The sequence below is a fragment of the Podarcis vaucheri genome (assembly GCF_965113315.1).
Source record: "Podarcis vaucheri genome assembly, chromosome: 7".
Lineage (NCBI taxonomy): Eukaryota > Metazoa > Chordata > Lepidosauria > Squamata > Lacertidae > Podarcis > Podarcis vaucheri.
In genome coordinates, this window is record NC_138765.1 from 68,057,887 (window position 1) to 68,072,527 (window position 14,641).

General features: G+C 48.6%; 1 protein-coding gene across 9 annotated transcripts in view; it reads right to left on the reverse strand.

The window, feature by feature from the left end:
* The window catches only part of PLEKHG5 (pleckstrin homology and RhoGEF domain containing G5), a gene marked incomplete at its 3' end in the record, with an annotated part of 102,060 nt that overhangs the window by 20,776 nt on the left and 66,643 nt on the right, over positions 1-14,641 (reverse strand). For 8 of the 9 annotated variants that reach the window (XM_082229864.1, XM_082229862.1, XM_082229866.1 and 5 more), the window contains one exon: positions 437-622. In XM_082229864.1, the coding sequence (XP_082085990.1) occupies positions 437-622 (186 nt within the window). Of the gene's footprint in view, positions 1-436; positions 623-11,240; positions 11,857-14,641 lie in introns of those variants that run through there. The other variant, XM_082229870.1, reaches the window with a different exon arrangement.

The following is a 14,641-nucleotide window of genomic DNA, read 5'->3' on the forward strand; positions in this document are numbered from 1 at the left end:
CTTTTATTTAAAATGCATCTCTGGGTTATTTGTGGGGCATAGGAATTCGTTCATTTAACCCCCCCAATATATATATATATATATAGTCCGGCCCCCCACAAGGTCTGAGGGACAGTGGACCGGCCCCCTGCTGAAAAAGTTTGCTGACCCCTGATCTACCCACTGAGCTCCATTCCCCCAAAGCCCACAAGCAGAGTAAGACAACAAGAACCACCCGTTGCTGCTGCAAATTGCCTCTGGACAGGAAAGTTCCATCATGAATGGCCTCCTCTACCTTGGTCTCTGGCTACCCTTCCTCGTGATCTGACGCCATTTGATTTTGCAAGGAGCGGGGACTCCCTACCTCTCCAGGACACCCTTCCCAGCTGCAAACACCTGCAAAAGAAAAGGGCCTGCAGGAACCCACGGGTGGCAGTGGTGGGCACTGACAACGTACCCGCGTGAAGGGGCTGGCGCTGTTGCCAGAACCAAAGAACCCACTGAAGCGGCTGGCAGCCCGGTTCTTCCACGTGTCGATGCCATTGCTGGGCAAGGAGGCGCTGGAGGGCTGCAGGGGGTCGTGGCTCGGGATGCTGGCATCCCCCAAAAACTCGTTCATGTTCTTCCTTTGTCTTCCGGGGACCTGCGAGGGGCAAACAGGGAAAGGAGAGAGAAGTGAGAGGGATGGAGAACATAAGATTAGAATGCCGGAACAGGCCAAAGGGAGCCCAGAGTCTTGTTCTCACACTGGCCAACCGCAAGGGAAAGAAGGAAGCAGGACCTGAAAAATTCTCGCCTCCTTTGGTTTCCTGCAACTGGTATTCAGAAGCAGGGTGGATAAAAATCAATGATTTTTTAAAAATTAAAAATCGGATTTTTTAAAATTTAAATCGGTTTTTTTATTATTATTTAAATTGGATTTATAAAATAAAATGCTTTTGGAGGAAAAATCTTTCTAAAGATAGTTTTCTAAGTGACATTATAGTCATAGGCGCCGACTCCATGGGGCTTGAGGGGGCCCGAGCCCCCTCAAAAATTCGTTTGGGGGGGCTCAGCCCCCCCAATAATCTCGGGCGGCGGTGGGCGCGTCCGCGGCTTTTATAGGGCGCCCGGCGCGCACCAGCTCGATAACGGGCACCGGCGCGGCGGGGGGCGCCGGGCCGGGGGCGGGGGGCGGCCGGCCTGTCTCCTTGGCAACCCCATTGAGCAGCGCCGGCTCCCCCGGGAGGGCCATCCCCCCGCGCCGCCGATCGCCAACACCGCCGACGCTGTGGCTGCCCGAGCCCGAGCCTGAGCCTGAGCCTGAGCCCGAGCCGAAGCCCGAGCCTGAGCCGAAGCCCGAACCCGAGCCCGTCAGTCAGTCAGGAAGGAAGGAAGGAGAAATGGGGAGGGAGACGAGGGAGGAAAATTGCGCGCAGGGTGAAGAAAGGAGAAGGGCGAACGAGACGAGCTTCCAACCCAAAAAAGGGCTGGAAGACTGGGAGGATGAAGGATCGGGAAAGAAAGCGACGCCTTCCCCGCCCGCGACGTCGCCCGCTTGTCATTGGCAGCGCAGCGAGCGCCCAGAGGGGCTGGGCACCGGCGCAGGGCTGCTCCACAGCCGCGGAGGACAGCTGCGCGGCTAGCAAGGTGTGCGGCGTAGAGCGCGGCCCTTGTGTGGCCCGGTGGCCAGGCAAGCTCGGGCGGGGACCCCCATGCGAATCTAAGACGGGAGAAGAGGGCAGAGCAAAGGGGGTCCCTTCCCCAACCTCCGGCTCTGAGACTTCCCTGCGCCCCAGAAAAGCGAAAGGATTTTCTCTTCTTCTTTTTTTATAAATATTTTATTAAGTTTTCAAATACAAAGTTAGAAACATACACTGAAGAAAAAAGTAAAAGAACAAGAAAAAGAAAAAAAGAAAAAGAAGAAAAGAAAACCAACCATTCAACACATTTTTTAGATAACTAACTGGACTTCCTCGCATCTCCCTTACCCTGCATTCTTTATAATAAAGATATCAGCAAATTATTACCTTGTTTCGTACCTTATTTTGTACTTTTCAAATACTATACCTCTAAATTTAACATACTTTTCATCAGTTACTTATATCTTAAGTTAAACATAGTATTACCTTAGATTTTGACCTTTTCTTACTTAAAATATAATTTCCTGTTTCCCAAATCTAATTGCTGAAGCTATAGTTTCCGAATCGTGTAAATTTTTAACATTCATACAACTTATATTGTTTTTGTAAATAGTCCTTAAATTTTTTCCAGTCCTCTTCCGTTGTTTCTTCTCCCAAATCTCGGATTCTGCCAGTCATTTCAGCCAGTTCCATGTAGTCCATCAATTGCGTCTGCCACTCTTCCAGTGTGGGCAAATCTTGTGTCTTTCAATATTTTGCGATAAGTATTCTTGCTGCTGTAGTTGCATACATAAAGAAAGTTCTATCCTTCTTTAACACTTTCTGGCCAACAATGCCCAAGAGGAAGGCCTCTGGTTTCTTGGGAAAGGTATACTTAAATACCTTTTTTAACTCATTATAGATCATTTCCCAGAAGGCCTTCACTTTTGGAAAAGTCCACCAGAGGTGAAAGAATGTCCCTTCAGCCTCCTTACATTTCCAACATTTATTATCAGACAGGTGATATATTTTTGCAAGCTTGACTGGGGTCATGTACCACCTATAAATCATTTTCATAATATTTTCCTTCAAGGCATTACATGCCGTGAATTTCATTCCGGTGGTCCATAACCTTTCCCAGTCCTCAAACATGATGTTATACCCAATATCCTGAGCCCATTTTATCATGGCTGATTTGACTGTCTCATCCTGAGTGATTTTCTCTTCAACCTGCCCTCCATCCTCTTGCAGAAAACTCTTTGCCTGCCCTGCCCGTATCTCGTTTTTGCTTTTTAATTCCACACACGCACCCTTCGGACTTCGTGGCAATCGGGCACGCGGGTGCGTTTCCTAAGAGAGTGAGGACCCCCGCCTCCTCCCCACCTGCTCCCTCGCCAGCCAGCCAGCCGCGCGCCCTAGCCGGAGAGCCCCGGCCGTCCCCGTCGCGCAATCGGCTGGATCTCCCTTCAGCAGGCCGGGCTCACAACTCGGCCCAGGGACCCCCAGCAGCGGATCTCCGGCTCAGCTGAAGAATCCGGCAACAAGCCCCCTCCTCCCCAATCGCTCCGCCGAAATACGCTCCAAAACCCCCCAGATAGGCCGCCGGCCGCCAAGTCTAGTGGCGCCCTGAGCGAGGGTCTCTCCCCAACACCGCCACCTCGAACTGCGTTCTCCCGGCTACCCGAGCGAACCAGCGGCAGGACCCCGGTATGGGCCCCCCCAATATTTTTTATAAGTCGGCGCCCCTGATTATAGTCCAAAGGCTATTCATCAGGAAATAAGGATTTGTTTCTTCATGTGTGCTAAAACTCAGTCTAAGTTTTTTTAAAAATAAAAAATTGTTTAACCACATCAGTTAACAAACATGGATACATATGCTATAATGTTATTGTTTTAGTTAAATAAATTGTTTAAATTGTTATTAAGGAAGTGATTGTTTTTCTCCTTCCAATAAAGTACAGCAGAAAATTTCAGAATTATCTCTCAATGTATTTCTAATAGCATAACCAAATCAGTAATTTTTGATATAACTGTAAAAACTACTCTGAAAATTTATTATTCCAAAAATGAAACCCTTATCTGGTTGTAAATATTAAGATTATACCAGCAAGAATGAGCCTTTCTGTAAAAAATAAAATAAAAATGATTTAAATAAAGTCTTACTGACTAGCGATTTAAATCAAGTCTTACTGACTAGTGATTTAAATTGTGATTTAAATCAAATCCACCCTGTTCAGAAGCATGCCTGCCTCCGAAAAGAAGGCCTCTGGGTTGTCAGGAGAGGCAGAGAGCACCCTGGGGACGATGGAGCCTGTCCCCAAAACCCACAGGGGCACGGTAGCCGCCCATACCTTGAGGAGAAAAGAGAGCTGGAGGAGAGTGCAGAGAAACATCTTGCCCGGTTCTTGGTGCGCAAGCTAATGGCCAGCTGCCTTTTTGTGACCCGGGCAAAGAAGCACAAATCCCAAAGCCTCTTGTCTCATCTCCATGCTATTCTAAGCCTGATAAGGACCTGCGCAATCACCCAGCATGCCCTCTACCCAGCCACAGGTGCTCTGCAGCGCCCCCAGGCCAGGATCTGGAGCAGGTGAGATCATCTCTAGATCTCTGTTCATTTAACAGCTCCTTTTAAAGGTGTTTGAGATTTCTGCAGTGCGCTAGGTGAGCCTTGGTGTCCCCTCTACAGTTCTATGATTCTATCTCTTCTTCCTTCAGATATAGTGGAGGCAGCAGATTGGCTACTAGCACGGTAATCCGAGTTGGGCTGTCAGCCCATAGGGATCCTTCTTTGGCCCATAGAGATTCTGGCCTGGCTTTCATATCTAAGCTGGCCAATGAGCAGCAAAAGCTGTCGGGAAGACAGAAGGCTGAACTCCCTGAGCTGAAACCAATACACCAGTCATGGTTGTCGCATCTAAAGAACCACCCAAAATTATTTATATATATATACACACACACACACACACGGCAAAGGTTTGTTTTATATACAAATAATTATAACCACATACACTCCAATATTTTTCCAATGAAAATAGGGACATCCTATTCCATAGCAACAACAACAACAACAACTATTATTATTATTATTATTATTATTATTATTATTATTATTATTACCCCACCCAGCCACTCTGGGCAACTTTCCTTGCAGGGCTGCCGTCAAATGTCTTTTAAAGGTTGTATCCTTGGCTCATTGGTTGCATAACTCCAGACCCCAGCCACTCTAGGAGGCTTCCAACATATATAAAAACATTGTAAATCATTAAACATTAAAAAAAAGTTCCCTATACAGGGCTGCCTTCAGATGTCTTCTAAAGGTAGCATAGTTACTTATCTCATTGGCTTGGGGAGAGGGGGCGCATAACCCCATACCCTCCAACACTTCTCTGATGAAAATAGGGACATCCTAAGGAAAAGTGGGGCATTCTAGGATCAAATCAGAAGCTGGGACAGCTTCTGTAAATCCAGGACTGTCCCTGGAAAATAGGGGCACTTGGAGGGTCTGTCCTGTTCAAAAGCCTGCTGTGAAATTTGCTACTATTTGGAATTCTTACTGACGTTTCAAGTTTCAGATGAGAATATCGTAAGACCTGAAGGACAAGATCCTGGTAATTATAAATCACAAAATTGTACAGTTGGAATGGTTTTCCAGCCCAACTCTGTGCAATGCAGGGATCACGGTCTGTCAGAATCCCTGACAGACGACCACCCAACCTCTGCTTAAAACCTCAATAAAACCAAATCTTAAACAAAACATTACTACTGCCCAACAAGAATAGTATTATCTTTTCCAGGGATTGTGAACCGAATGACCGAAATTTGCATTTTGTGCAAATAAGCAAGTAGTCCCCCCCCAAAAAAAATGTCCTAAGGTCCAGACTCTGGCTCTCCCCTGGGCAGAAGGAGAATAGGACTTAAACCCACAAATCCTGCAAGGGCCAAACCATCTGCAGGAGGGCCAGGCTGCCACCCCAAAACCTTTCCCCCTGCCGCCAGAGCAGAAATGGATCCTTGTGTCCGCCAGACTCACCTTACAGCCAAAGCCTCTTGCTCTCTGCCCTGGGAAGAATCCCAAGGAACGAAAGCACAAAGGCAGACAAGGAAGGGCCAAGGGCCTGGCTCTCTCCAGCTGGCTGGTGAGCAGGGAGGCGAGGAGAAGGCTGCTCGCCTTGAATCAACACTCTGTTCGCCGCCTGCCTTCGCATTAATTGCATCGCTGAGAGGAGCTTGCCGGGCACCCTGGAGATGGGACATTCCTGGGCTCCCTCGGCGCCTCTCCCTACTCCCCCCCACCCCTCCAGAGATCGTCCAGTTCTGAACATTTCTCCTCTTCTCCATCACACACAGCCCTCTTGGCTTCGAGGATAGCACAGGATAAAATATCTCTGGTGAGGAGGCTAGTTCCCGCAGGACTTTTGAGATGGTGCAAATGTTCCCTCCAGGTGGAACCAGGCAGACATTTTCTTTATAGGAGAGCCAGAAGTGGATTTGCCACTTTCCAAGCTGCAAACGATCCCACTTTCTCTCCCCCCTCCAATCACTTCACTCCAAGGCAATTTTTTGGGTTTGCTTTTTATGTATCTTAGGGCCCCTCTGTCGCAAAACTGGATACAAAATAACTGCCGAAGCAGCAGCAGCAGCAGCAACAAAACGTTATTTGTTGCCTGCTAAAAGCATTCATTTCATAATTCACCACACCAGCACAAACCATACAATTGACCAGCAGATCATATCAGAAGAAATTCTCTATACCCTGTTTCCACAGCTCATGATTAGCTACTGAAAATGTTAGGATTAAGTTTCCCATTTTTAAAGATCTGTGGAGGGGGCCTTCCTGATGTTTTATGGGACCGAATTCCACAGAAAGGGGGTTAACACTGTGAAGACCCTGTTTCCTGTGCCCTTCAACCTAACTGCCTTTTCAGATGGGTATCTAAGCATCATCTATGGAAAAGATCGGAAGTCGCAGGCAGGTTGTATGTGCAAGCAGAGGTTCAAGTAACCCAGTTCCCTGCCCCGAATTCAGGTCATGATAGGTTATCACCAGCACTGTAAATTGGGTCCAGTGCAATTGGAATAGTCCCGCTTAGATTCCAACCTGCTGGGCTCAACCAATTACCCAGCAGCCATATTCTGCTCCGGTTGATGTTTTTGAGTCGTCTTCAAAGGCAGCCCCATGCAGAGTGCATTACAGTAATCCAGGCTGGATGTCACCAGGGCATGGATAACCGAGACACGTGGTCATTGTCTTCCTTCTGAGAGTGAGATGAATTGCTCTTCTATTTAAATCACAGTAACCATTTCTAAATTTGCATCTATACGTACCTATGCATTTACATCTACCCTATAAGAAGCATTTTTCAGAATGGCAGCTTGCATTCTGAATAATGCGTAGGAATCATTGCAGAAGAAAGATAATAATAAAACGCAAAGCAGCAGCAACTGCACGTTTATTCAAAATCCCATTAAAACTGCTTAGTTTAATTAATTCTACAAGACTGATGAACTTGATCCAGAGAGTCCCGCTTTTCAAAGTCTGAAAGTCATTTACACCTCCAGTGCCCCCCCCCCGCTGCCCCCTTGCCTTTTGGTGCCCCCCAGAAGGCACGCGGGTGGCGCTGTGGTCTAAACCACAGAGCCTAGGGCTTGCCGACCAGAAGGTCGGCGGTTCGAATCCCCATGACGGGGTTAGCTCCCGTTGCTCCTGCTCCTACCAACCTAGCAGTTCAAAAGCCCATCAAAGTGCAAGTAGATAAATAGGTACCACTCCAGCAGGAAGGTAAACGGTGTTTCTGTGTGCTGCTCTGGTTCGATAGAAGCGGCTTAGTCATGCTGGCCACATGGCCCAGAAGCTGTACACCAGCTCCCTCGGCCAGTAAACCGAGATGAGTGCCGCAACCCCAGAGTCGGTCACGACTGGACCTAACAGTCAGGGGTTCCTTTACCTTTATGTGCCCCCCAGGGGGTGGTACCACCCACTTTCAGAACAACTGTACACCAAACGTCATGCAAATAGGTACCATCCTTTTGGATAACGTGTAAGCATCGCATATGCTAATGCCAGATCTTTCATTTGAAATGTTAAACATAGTCCTGTGGCATCCAAAAAAAAGTGTGCTGTATTGATTTTGCAACAAAATCAATACAACAGGAAACAAACCCCAACGGAGGCAAAGACTGTTGACTGAGTCGCGTGGCATCTTGAAGAGCGCCACATTTATTTAGTCACATTTATTGGGCTGCGGCTGACATCGGGCGGGAGAAACATCGATGTGTGGCAATCAAAGCAACAGAGCGGCAAAATGCCGAGAGCAGCGAAGGCAGCTACTGAGGCAGGCCCCTCAGCAGAGACGAAAGCAGCAAAACCTCAAAACAACCAGATTGAAAACCAGAGGACCTCGAGGAAAATGTTCCGGTAATGGTCTTCCCCTTCGCCACCGAGAACTTAGCCACGAGAGCACCAGCTGAGACTCCCCAGGAAGAGCCCCCATGAACACAGGGTGTCACACCAGACACCTCCATCCCCAAGTTTCCTGCCTCACCTGTCTCTAGGAAGGTCTCTCTGCCTCCATCCTCATTCCTCCCCTGAAATATGCAAATGGATCGGGCCAGTTTGGGTGCAGGGAGAAGCATTGCCCCAGGGGTTGCGGTGGGGGTGGGAAGAGAGAGAGAGAAAGCATGCCAAGCCTTACCCCAAGGGTGAAACACCAACTCACGGGATCAGGGCCTTGCAGCTCAAAGGCGTCCAGCATGCAGAGACCCAACACTGCTCATCTGCAAGCTGCTGCAGCCTTTGCAGCAGCAGTTCTGCAGACTTGTAGGGGATGGCACCATTGCCCGCCCCCCAGTGCCTCAATGGGGAGGAGGAGGAGGAGAGAGGCTCCAGCACACTCTCCCTCCTCCGGGCCCACGGAGCAGCTGGGACAAACAACTGGATCCCCAAGGTCACCTTACTGTGCGATGCAGCTCTTCCCGGGTGACAGGGTGCCTGCCCTCAGGGCCAGCTGAGCCCAGCAGCTGACAGGGAGACAATGCACCTCAAAGGCTGGAGGCCTTTCCCAGCCGGTCCCCCCAAAGCCCCTCTCCTCTCTTTGTTCCAGGCCCTGTGGGGGTGGGAGGGCTGTTTCCCCCAAAAGGGGACCCCCCTCCCCTGTGAAGCCGCCTCCAGTGCTCAGAAGCAGAGCAGTTTGGAAGCAAAGGCAAACACGGGGTCCGGATGCTTTGAGCACATTCAAGAGATGCACAACAGGCAGTTCAATCCCATGTGAATTATACTCAGAGCAGACCCCCTGAAACTAATGGGCATGGCTGCCCCATTATTATTCTTAGTTAAGTTTATTATTAGTCACTTTTCTTTCTTTTACAAAAGCAACTCAGCTTAGGGACGTAAGGAGAGCTTGCTGGATCTGGTGAAAGGCGTCCTGTACTCAGAACAGCCAACCAGATACCTCTTCTGAGAACTCCATAAGCAGGCGGAAGAGCTGGACTCCTTCTGTGGCTTCACAAAATCATAGAATTGTTGAGTTGGAAGGGACCCTGGGGGTCATCTAGTCCAACCCCCTGCAGTGCAGGAATAACCACCCAGAGTGGCTGGAGAAACCCAGCCAGATGGGTGGGGTATAAATAAAATTATTATTATTATTATTATTATTATTATTATTATTATTATTATTATTATTATTTTCCTCCTCCTCCTTCTTTCCCCCAATGTGGGGCTTGAACCCATGATCCTGAGATTAAGTGTCTCGTGCTATTCTAGCAGTCTCCAGCAACTTGCATTCAGAAGCACTACTGTCTCTGACTGTGGAGGCAGAGCATAGCCCTTGTGGGTGGTAGCATAGCTCTTCTCCTCCATGAATTTGGCTAAGTCGTTTTGGGCTGACAATTTCACATATTGTTTTATTACAGTGGACGCTCGGGTTGCAAAGGTGATCCATGTGGGAGGCACATTTACAACCTGCAGCATTCACAACCTGTAGCGCTGCGTCTGCGCACGCGCAGGTCGCAATTCGGTGCTTCTGCACATGCACAAAGCGTGATTTAGCGCTTCTGTGCATATGCGAGTGCCGAAACCTGGACGTAACTCGTTCCTGTACTTCTGGGTTCGGCGTGGTGCGCAACCCAAAAACACACAGCCGAAGCATCTGTAACCTGAAGTGTGACTGTATTAAGTTGTTAATCTTTATCCCAAAAGGAGATAAACCTTAATGATAAAGAAAATAATGAAAAGCCTTACAGGGTTGTTGCAAGGATTACAATGAAGCGTGCATGTAAGTATTATGTGCAGAGAATATACACATTTCATATGAAGCTTACACACACACAGTACAAAGTTTGAATGCTCTGCATGTTAAAGAAACTGAAAGCACAAAGAACAAATTAGTCCACCCAGGATAAGAGGAAAGAGGAAGGATTTCCTTTGCTCTCCCCACCGCCCCAGAAACTGGCTGCTGCCCAAGGCCATTATATAACAAAGGGGAGAAGAAGAGGCCAGGAAAGTCAACCTGGTTTTCCCCCTTGTTTCCCCGAATAGCAAGAAATAATCGAAACTGGCGGTCAAAGGTCCACACTCCTGCCAGCTTGCAAAGATCTTCCTGCCACCATGGATTCCTGGTATTGACTGAATTTCTAGTGCTCAGGGTAGACTGGCTTGTGACTGGCTCCAGCTGGAGCCCAAATTCGGTGCATGGTTTCTAACCCTTGCAATTTAAAAGCAACCCTGAGACCCAAAAGCTCCTATTTTTATAGGCAGAGAGGATCCATTTTTGAGGTGCATGCGCATGAAGAGGAGGAAAAAGATTCATGAACGATGGGAAATATGAAATTGACAGTTGCCCATCCTATCAGAGGAGCGGCCAGCACCACTAAGAACATAAGAAAAGCCTGCAGGAACAGGACAAAGCAGGCTCATTGAGCCCAGCATCTTCTTCTTGCAACAGCCAACCAGGTGGCTGTGGGGAACCTGCAAGCACCCCTCTTGCTGCTTCCAGAGCTGGCAAACAGCCTTCAGCAGCCTTCTCCTCTATGTATTTGTCCAATCCTCTTTTAAAGCCATCTTAAAGGTAAAGGGACCCCTGACCATTAGGTCCAGTCGCGGACGACTCTGGAGTAGCGGCACTCATCTCGCTTTATTGGCCAAGGGAGCCGGCATACAGCTTCCAGGTCACGTGGCCAGCATGACTAAGCCGCTTCTGGCGAACCAGAGCAGCGCACAGAAACGCCATTTACCTTCCTGCCGGAGCGGTACCTATTTATCTACTTGCACTTTGACGTGCTTTCGAACTGCTAGGTTGGCAGGAGCAGGGACCCAGCAACGGGAGCTCACCCCATTGCAGGGATTCAAACCGCCAAGCTTCTGATCGGCAAGCCCTAGGCTCTGTGGTTTAACCCACAGCACCACCCAACAAACCATCTTAGCTGGGGGCAATTCCTGCCTCCTTCCATAGTTTTAAGCATTCACCGTACAAATAATTGCGCCCAACATCCTGCTGCACCCGAACGCCCACAAGTTCTAGTGTTGAGAGAGGGAGAGAAAACTTCTCTCGGTCCACATCCTCCAATTGAAAATCAGCTGCCCTGTTCCTTTCAGAACCACCCATCCTCCTCTCTCACTCCCAGCTGTTCCCTTGAGATCCCTCCTCTCTGCCCAGGACAACTCACACTCAGCCGCCGTTTCTCTTCAGTGCCAGGCCCATTCCCAGGTTCTGTTGGACCCCATCGCTGTCTTTTCAGGGAGTGTGCTTGCAAGCCGGGGCGCTCTTCCTCCTTGACGCCTGGGGCTCCTCCAGACCTCACCGCTTCTTGACAAACTGCAGGATCAGCCAGCTGAGAATTATATATCTTGATCCTGGAGGCAACAAATCCTGGGGCCACAGCTGGCTGGCTGTCTCTCTGCGGCTCTCTGCCAGGGGGCTCGTCAGGGAAACGGAAGAAGCGGATAAGATGGGAGGTCCTGGGTGGACTGAAATGAGTGGGGACATTCCATGTGGTCCATCTGGGGCTCAGCATGTCCACAAGGCGAGGCTGTGAGGCTGTTGCTGCCTCTGAACCATGTCAGGCCGAGAGAGGATGGGGTGAGGGACCAAAGGAGCCCTTTCCCCCTGAGATCAGTTCCAGCTCTTCAATCCCAGCACAGAGGCCAAAGCAGGCAGCAGATCGGCTCCAAAGGTTTCCAAGTCCGGCTGGCCATGGAAAGAAACCGCATCCTACTTGAGAGGCTGCCCTTGACCACAAGTTGGATGGGGGTGAGGTTTCCAAGCACACCTCTGAGGCAGGCTGGCAGGCAGCTTGGCACAGCCGCACGCAGGAATCCAAAGATCAGGGAAGGAGCTGTAGGGGCCGGGCCAGCCCAACAGACAGCTGGCAGGGCGGGGTGGCTGGATGGGGTTCAGAGTGCAAGAAGCAGTCACAAGCTGCTCTGTAAAAACCTGAGCATCACAGCCCAGCCTCCCCCCGAAACTTTGGGGAAAGAGGGAGTGCAGCAGGAGTGGGGAGGAGCTGAAGTAGGGGAAACATTTGAAACAGGAACAGATCTCCGTATCATTGGAGCCGAGACAGGAGAGGCTTGCTTGTGGACTTTGCAGAGATATTTGGCTGCCCACTATGGGAAGCTGGCCCTGGACTAGAGGGACATTTTGTTCAATCCAACAGGACTTCCTTCATGTCCCTAAAGCGCAGCTTTAAGAACATTGAACGATGGCTACTAGACATGATAGCTAGATGGAAGGTCTGTGTTCAGAGGCAGTCTACCTCAGAATTCCCAGAATTGCAGAAGTAGCAAAAAATAAATAAGAAGCCTAAGGGGGTATACACCCCACCCCGAAAAAGCAGCCCTATGAGGACTGAGAGTCCTTAGAAGTCACAGAGTATTGAATATCAGTTGGAAAGGTAAAACAAACAAACAAAAAAAGGGGGGGAGAGAGAAAGATAGAAGTGTCCCGACTGAGTCTCTTGGGTCTTGACAGTTTGTAGGATACAGCTGGCTGGCTGGCTGGCAGGCCAGAACCCTGAACAAAAGCACAAGCCGGAGAGAGGAGTAAGCACTGCAACATTTTGTTGCAGAGCTCACTTGTTCTCTGTTTTCCCTATGCTCACTCAAAAGTGCCCAACACTTTAGTGGCATTTCCTTAGAGAAGGTGCTCCAATACCCTAAATCCTATGTTCTTATGATCCTGATTTGTTTGTTTGTTTGTTTATTAAGTTAACCAATAGAATAGCTTTAACTGAAACATAGCAGAACTTCAGACGCATGACTAAGCCTTTCTTGCTCCAGCAGACATTCCAAGGTTATGTTTGGATTTATGATAGGTTTTTTATAGTTGTTGCTGTTTTAACGTCCCAGTTCCTGGTTTTTTATGTACACTGCTTAGCAATGCAAATGATTAAGCGGTACAGATGTGTCTTAATGAGATAAAACAGATTGAGGGGTTGGGTGTTGTGCACCCTGTTTCGTGTGCGCACACATGCACAAACAGTGTGCTGCAAAATCAAGGCTAAGAAGATCCTTCCAGCACAGCATCCAGTTTCCAACAGCGGACAGCCAGAAAAGGTGTCCCCAGGAATCCCACAGGCAGGCATCTAGGAATACTATTGTTGCCTGCTGCAAAACACATACACACACACACACACACACACACACACACACACACACACACACACATCCTCTTAGCTTCTGGTACTCAAAGGTACACACAGTAAGAATGCAGACCTTGTGCTTCCTCCCCATTCCTTCATCACTCTTCTGACTACAGCCAAGCAGAGGAGAAATGACATAAGAGTGGCTGGGGCAACCCAGTCAGATGGGGAGGGTTTTAAAAATAACATTATTATTATTATAGAATAGGACGTCCCTATTTTTACTGGAGAAATGTTGGATGGTATGGGTGTTTCTTGTGGGCTTCCCAACAGGGCACCTGGTTGGCCCCTGTGACACTCAAACCCCTCCTCTGCCACGGCTTCATACAAATCCAGGATTCTGCTGAGGCACTATAAATCCTCCAATGGGGACTGGGTGATGACAGCCTTACATTTTTATGTATATAGGGAGATATTGCTGAAGGTTCTTTTGCCCCAACAGTGGGGGACCTGTATGCTTCTGAATGGCATTTGCCAGAAGCCACAAAAGGGAAGGTTGCTCTTGTGTTTGGGTCCGGCTTATTATCACCATTATTATTATGTATATGAACATAAGAAGAACCAGATGGATCATGCCACTGGCCCATCTTAGTCCAGCATCCTGTTCTCACAGTGGGCAACCAGTTGCTTCCACAGGGAACACACAAGCAGGATCTGAACACAGGAGCCTTCTCCAAACACCTGTTCTGTTTCCAGCAACTGGTATTCACAAGCACTGCTGCCTCCAACTGTCATCATGGCTAGCAGCCATCAACAGCCGTCTCCTCAAAGAATTTGTCTAATCCATCTTGGTTGGTGGTCATCACTGCCACCTGTTGGAGTGAGTTCCACAGTTTAACAAACTATGTTTGTCTGTCCCAAACCTCCCAACATTCAGCTTCACTGAATGTCCATGAGTTTTAGTGTTGGGGGTACGGACGTCTTTCGAGCCACTTTCCCCAGGCCACGCATAATTTTATAAACTTACTTGCCTTTTCTCTAAACAGTCCCTAATCCTGCCACCTTTCCTCACCTGGGAGCTGCTCCATTCCTTCAATGTGTTACGGAAATTACAGGGGGGGGCACATCTTTAAAGTTGTTAAATGTTTCAAATATTATGCACAAATGTACCCTTTTGACTTGACAGCTCAGGGAAGTTACCTAGCTTTAAAAATCATATAAAATCAGCTCCTTTGCCAGTTTCCTTCATTCCACCACCAATTTGCTTAATTGGCCAAGGACTTGGAAACCACTTGGTCTCTGCCATAATCCCTCAGGCAGGAGGTCACATACTCACAGAAAGGTACTCATAGGTGTCAATTGCTGGGCAAAGGCACTCATCCGGACTTGCCCAGGTGGCAGACTATGCAAACCAAAGTTTTACTGTCCCTTTGTAGTAGGTGCTTAGAATCTATTTCCCAATACATATCCTTTATCCCCCTCTTGCC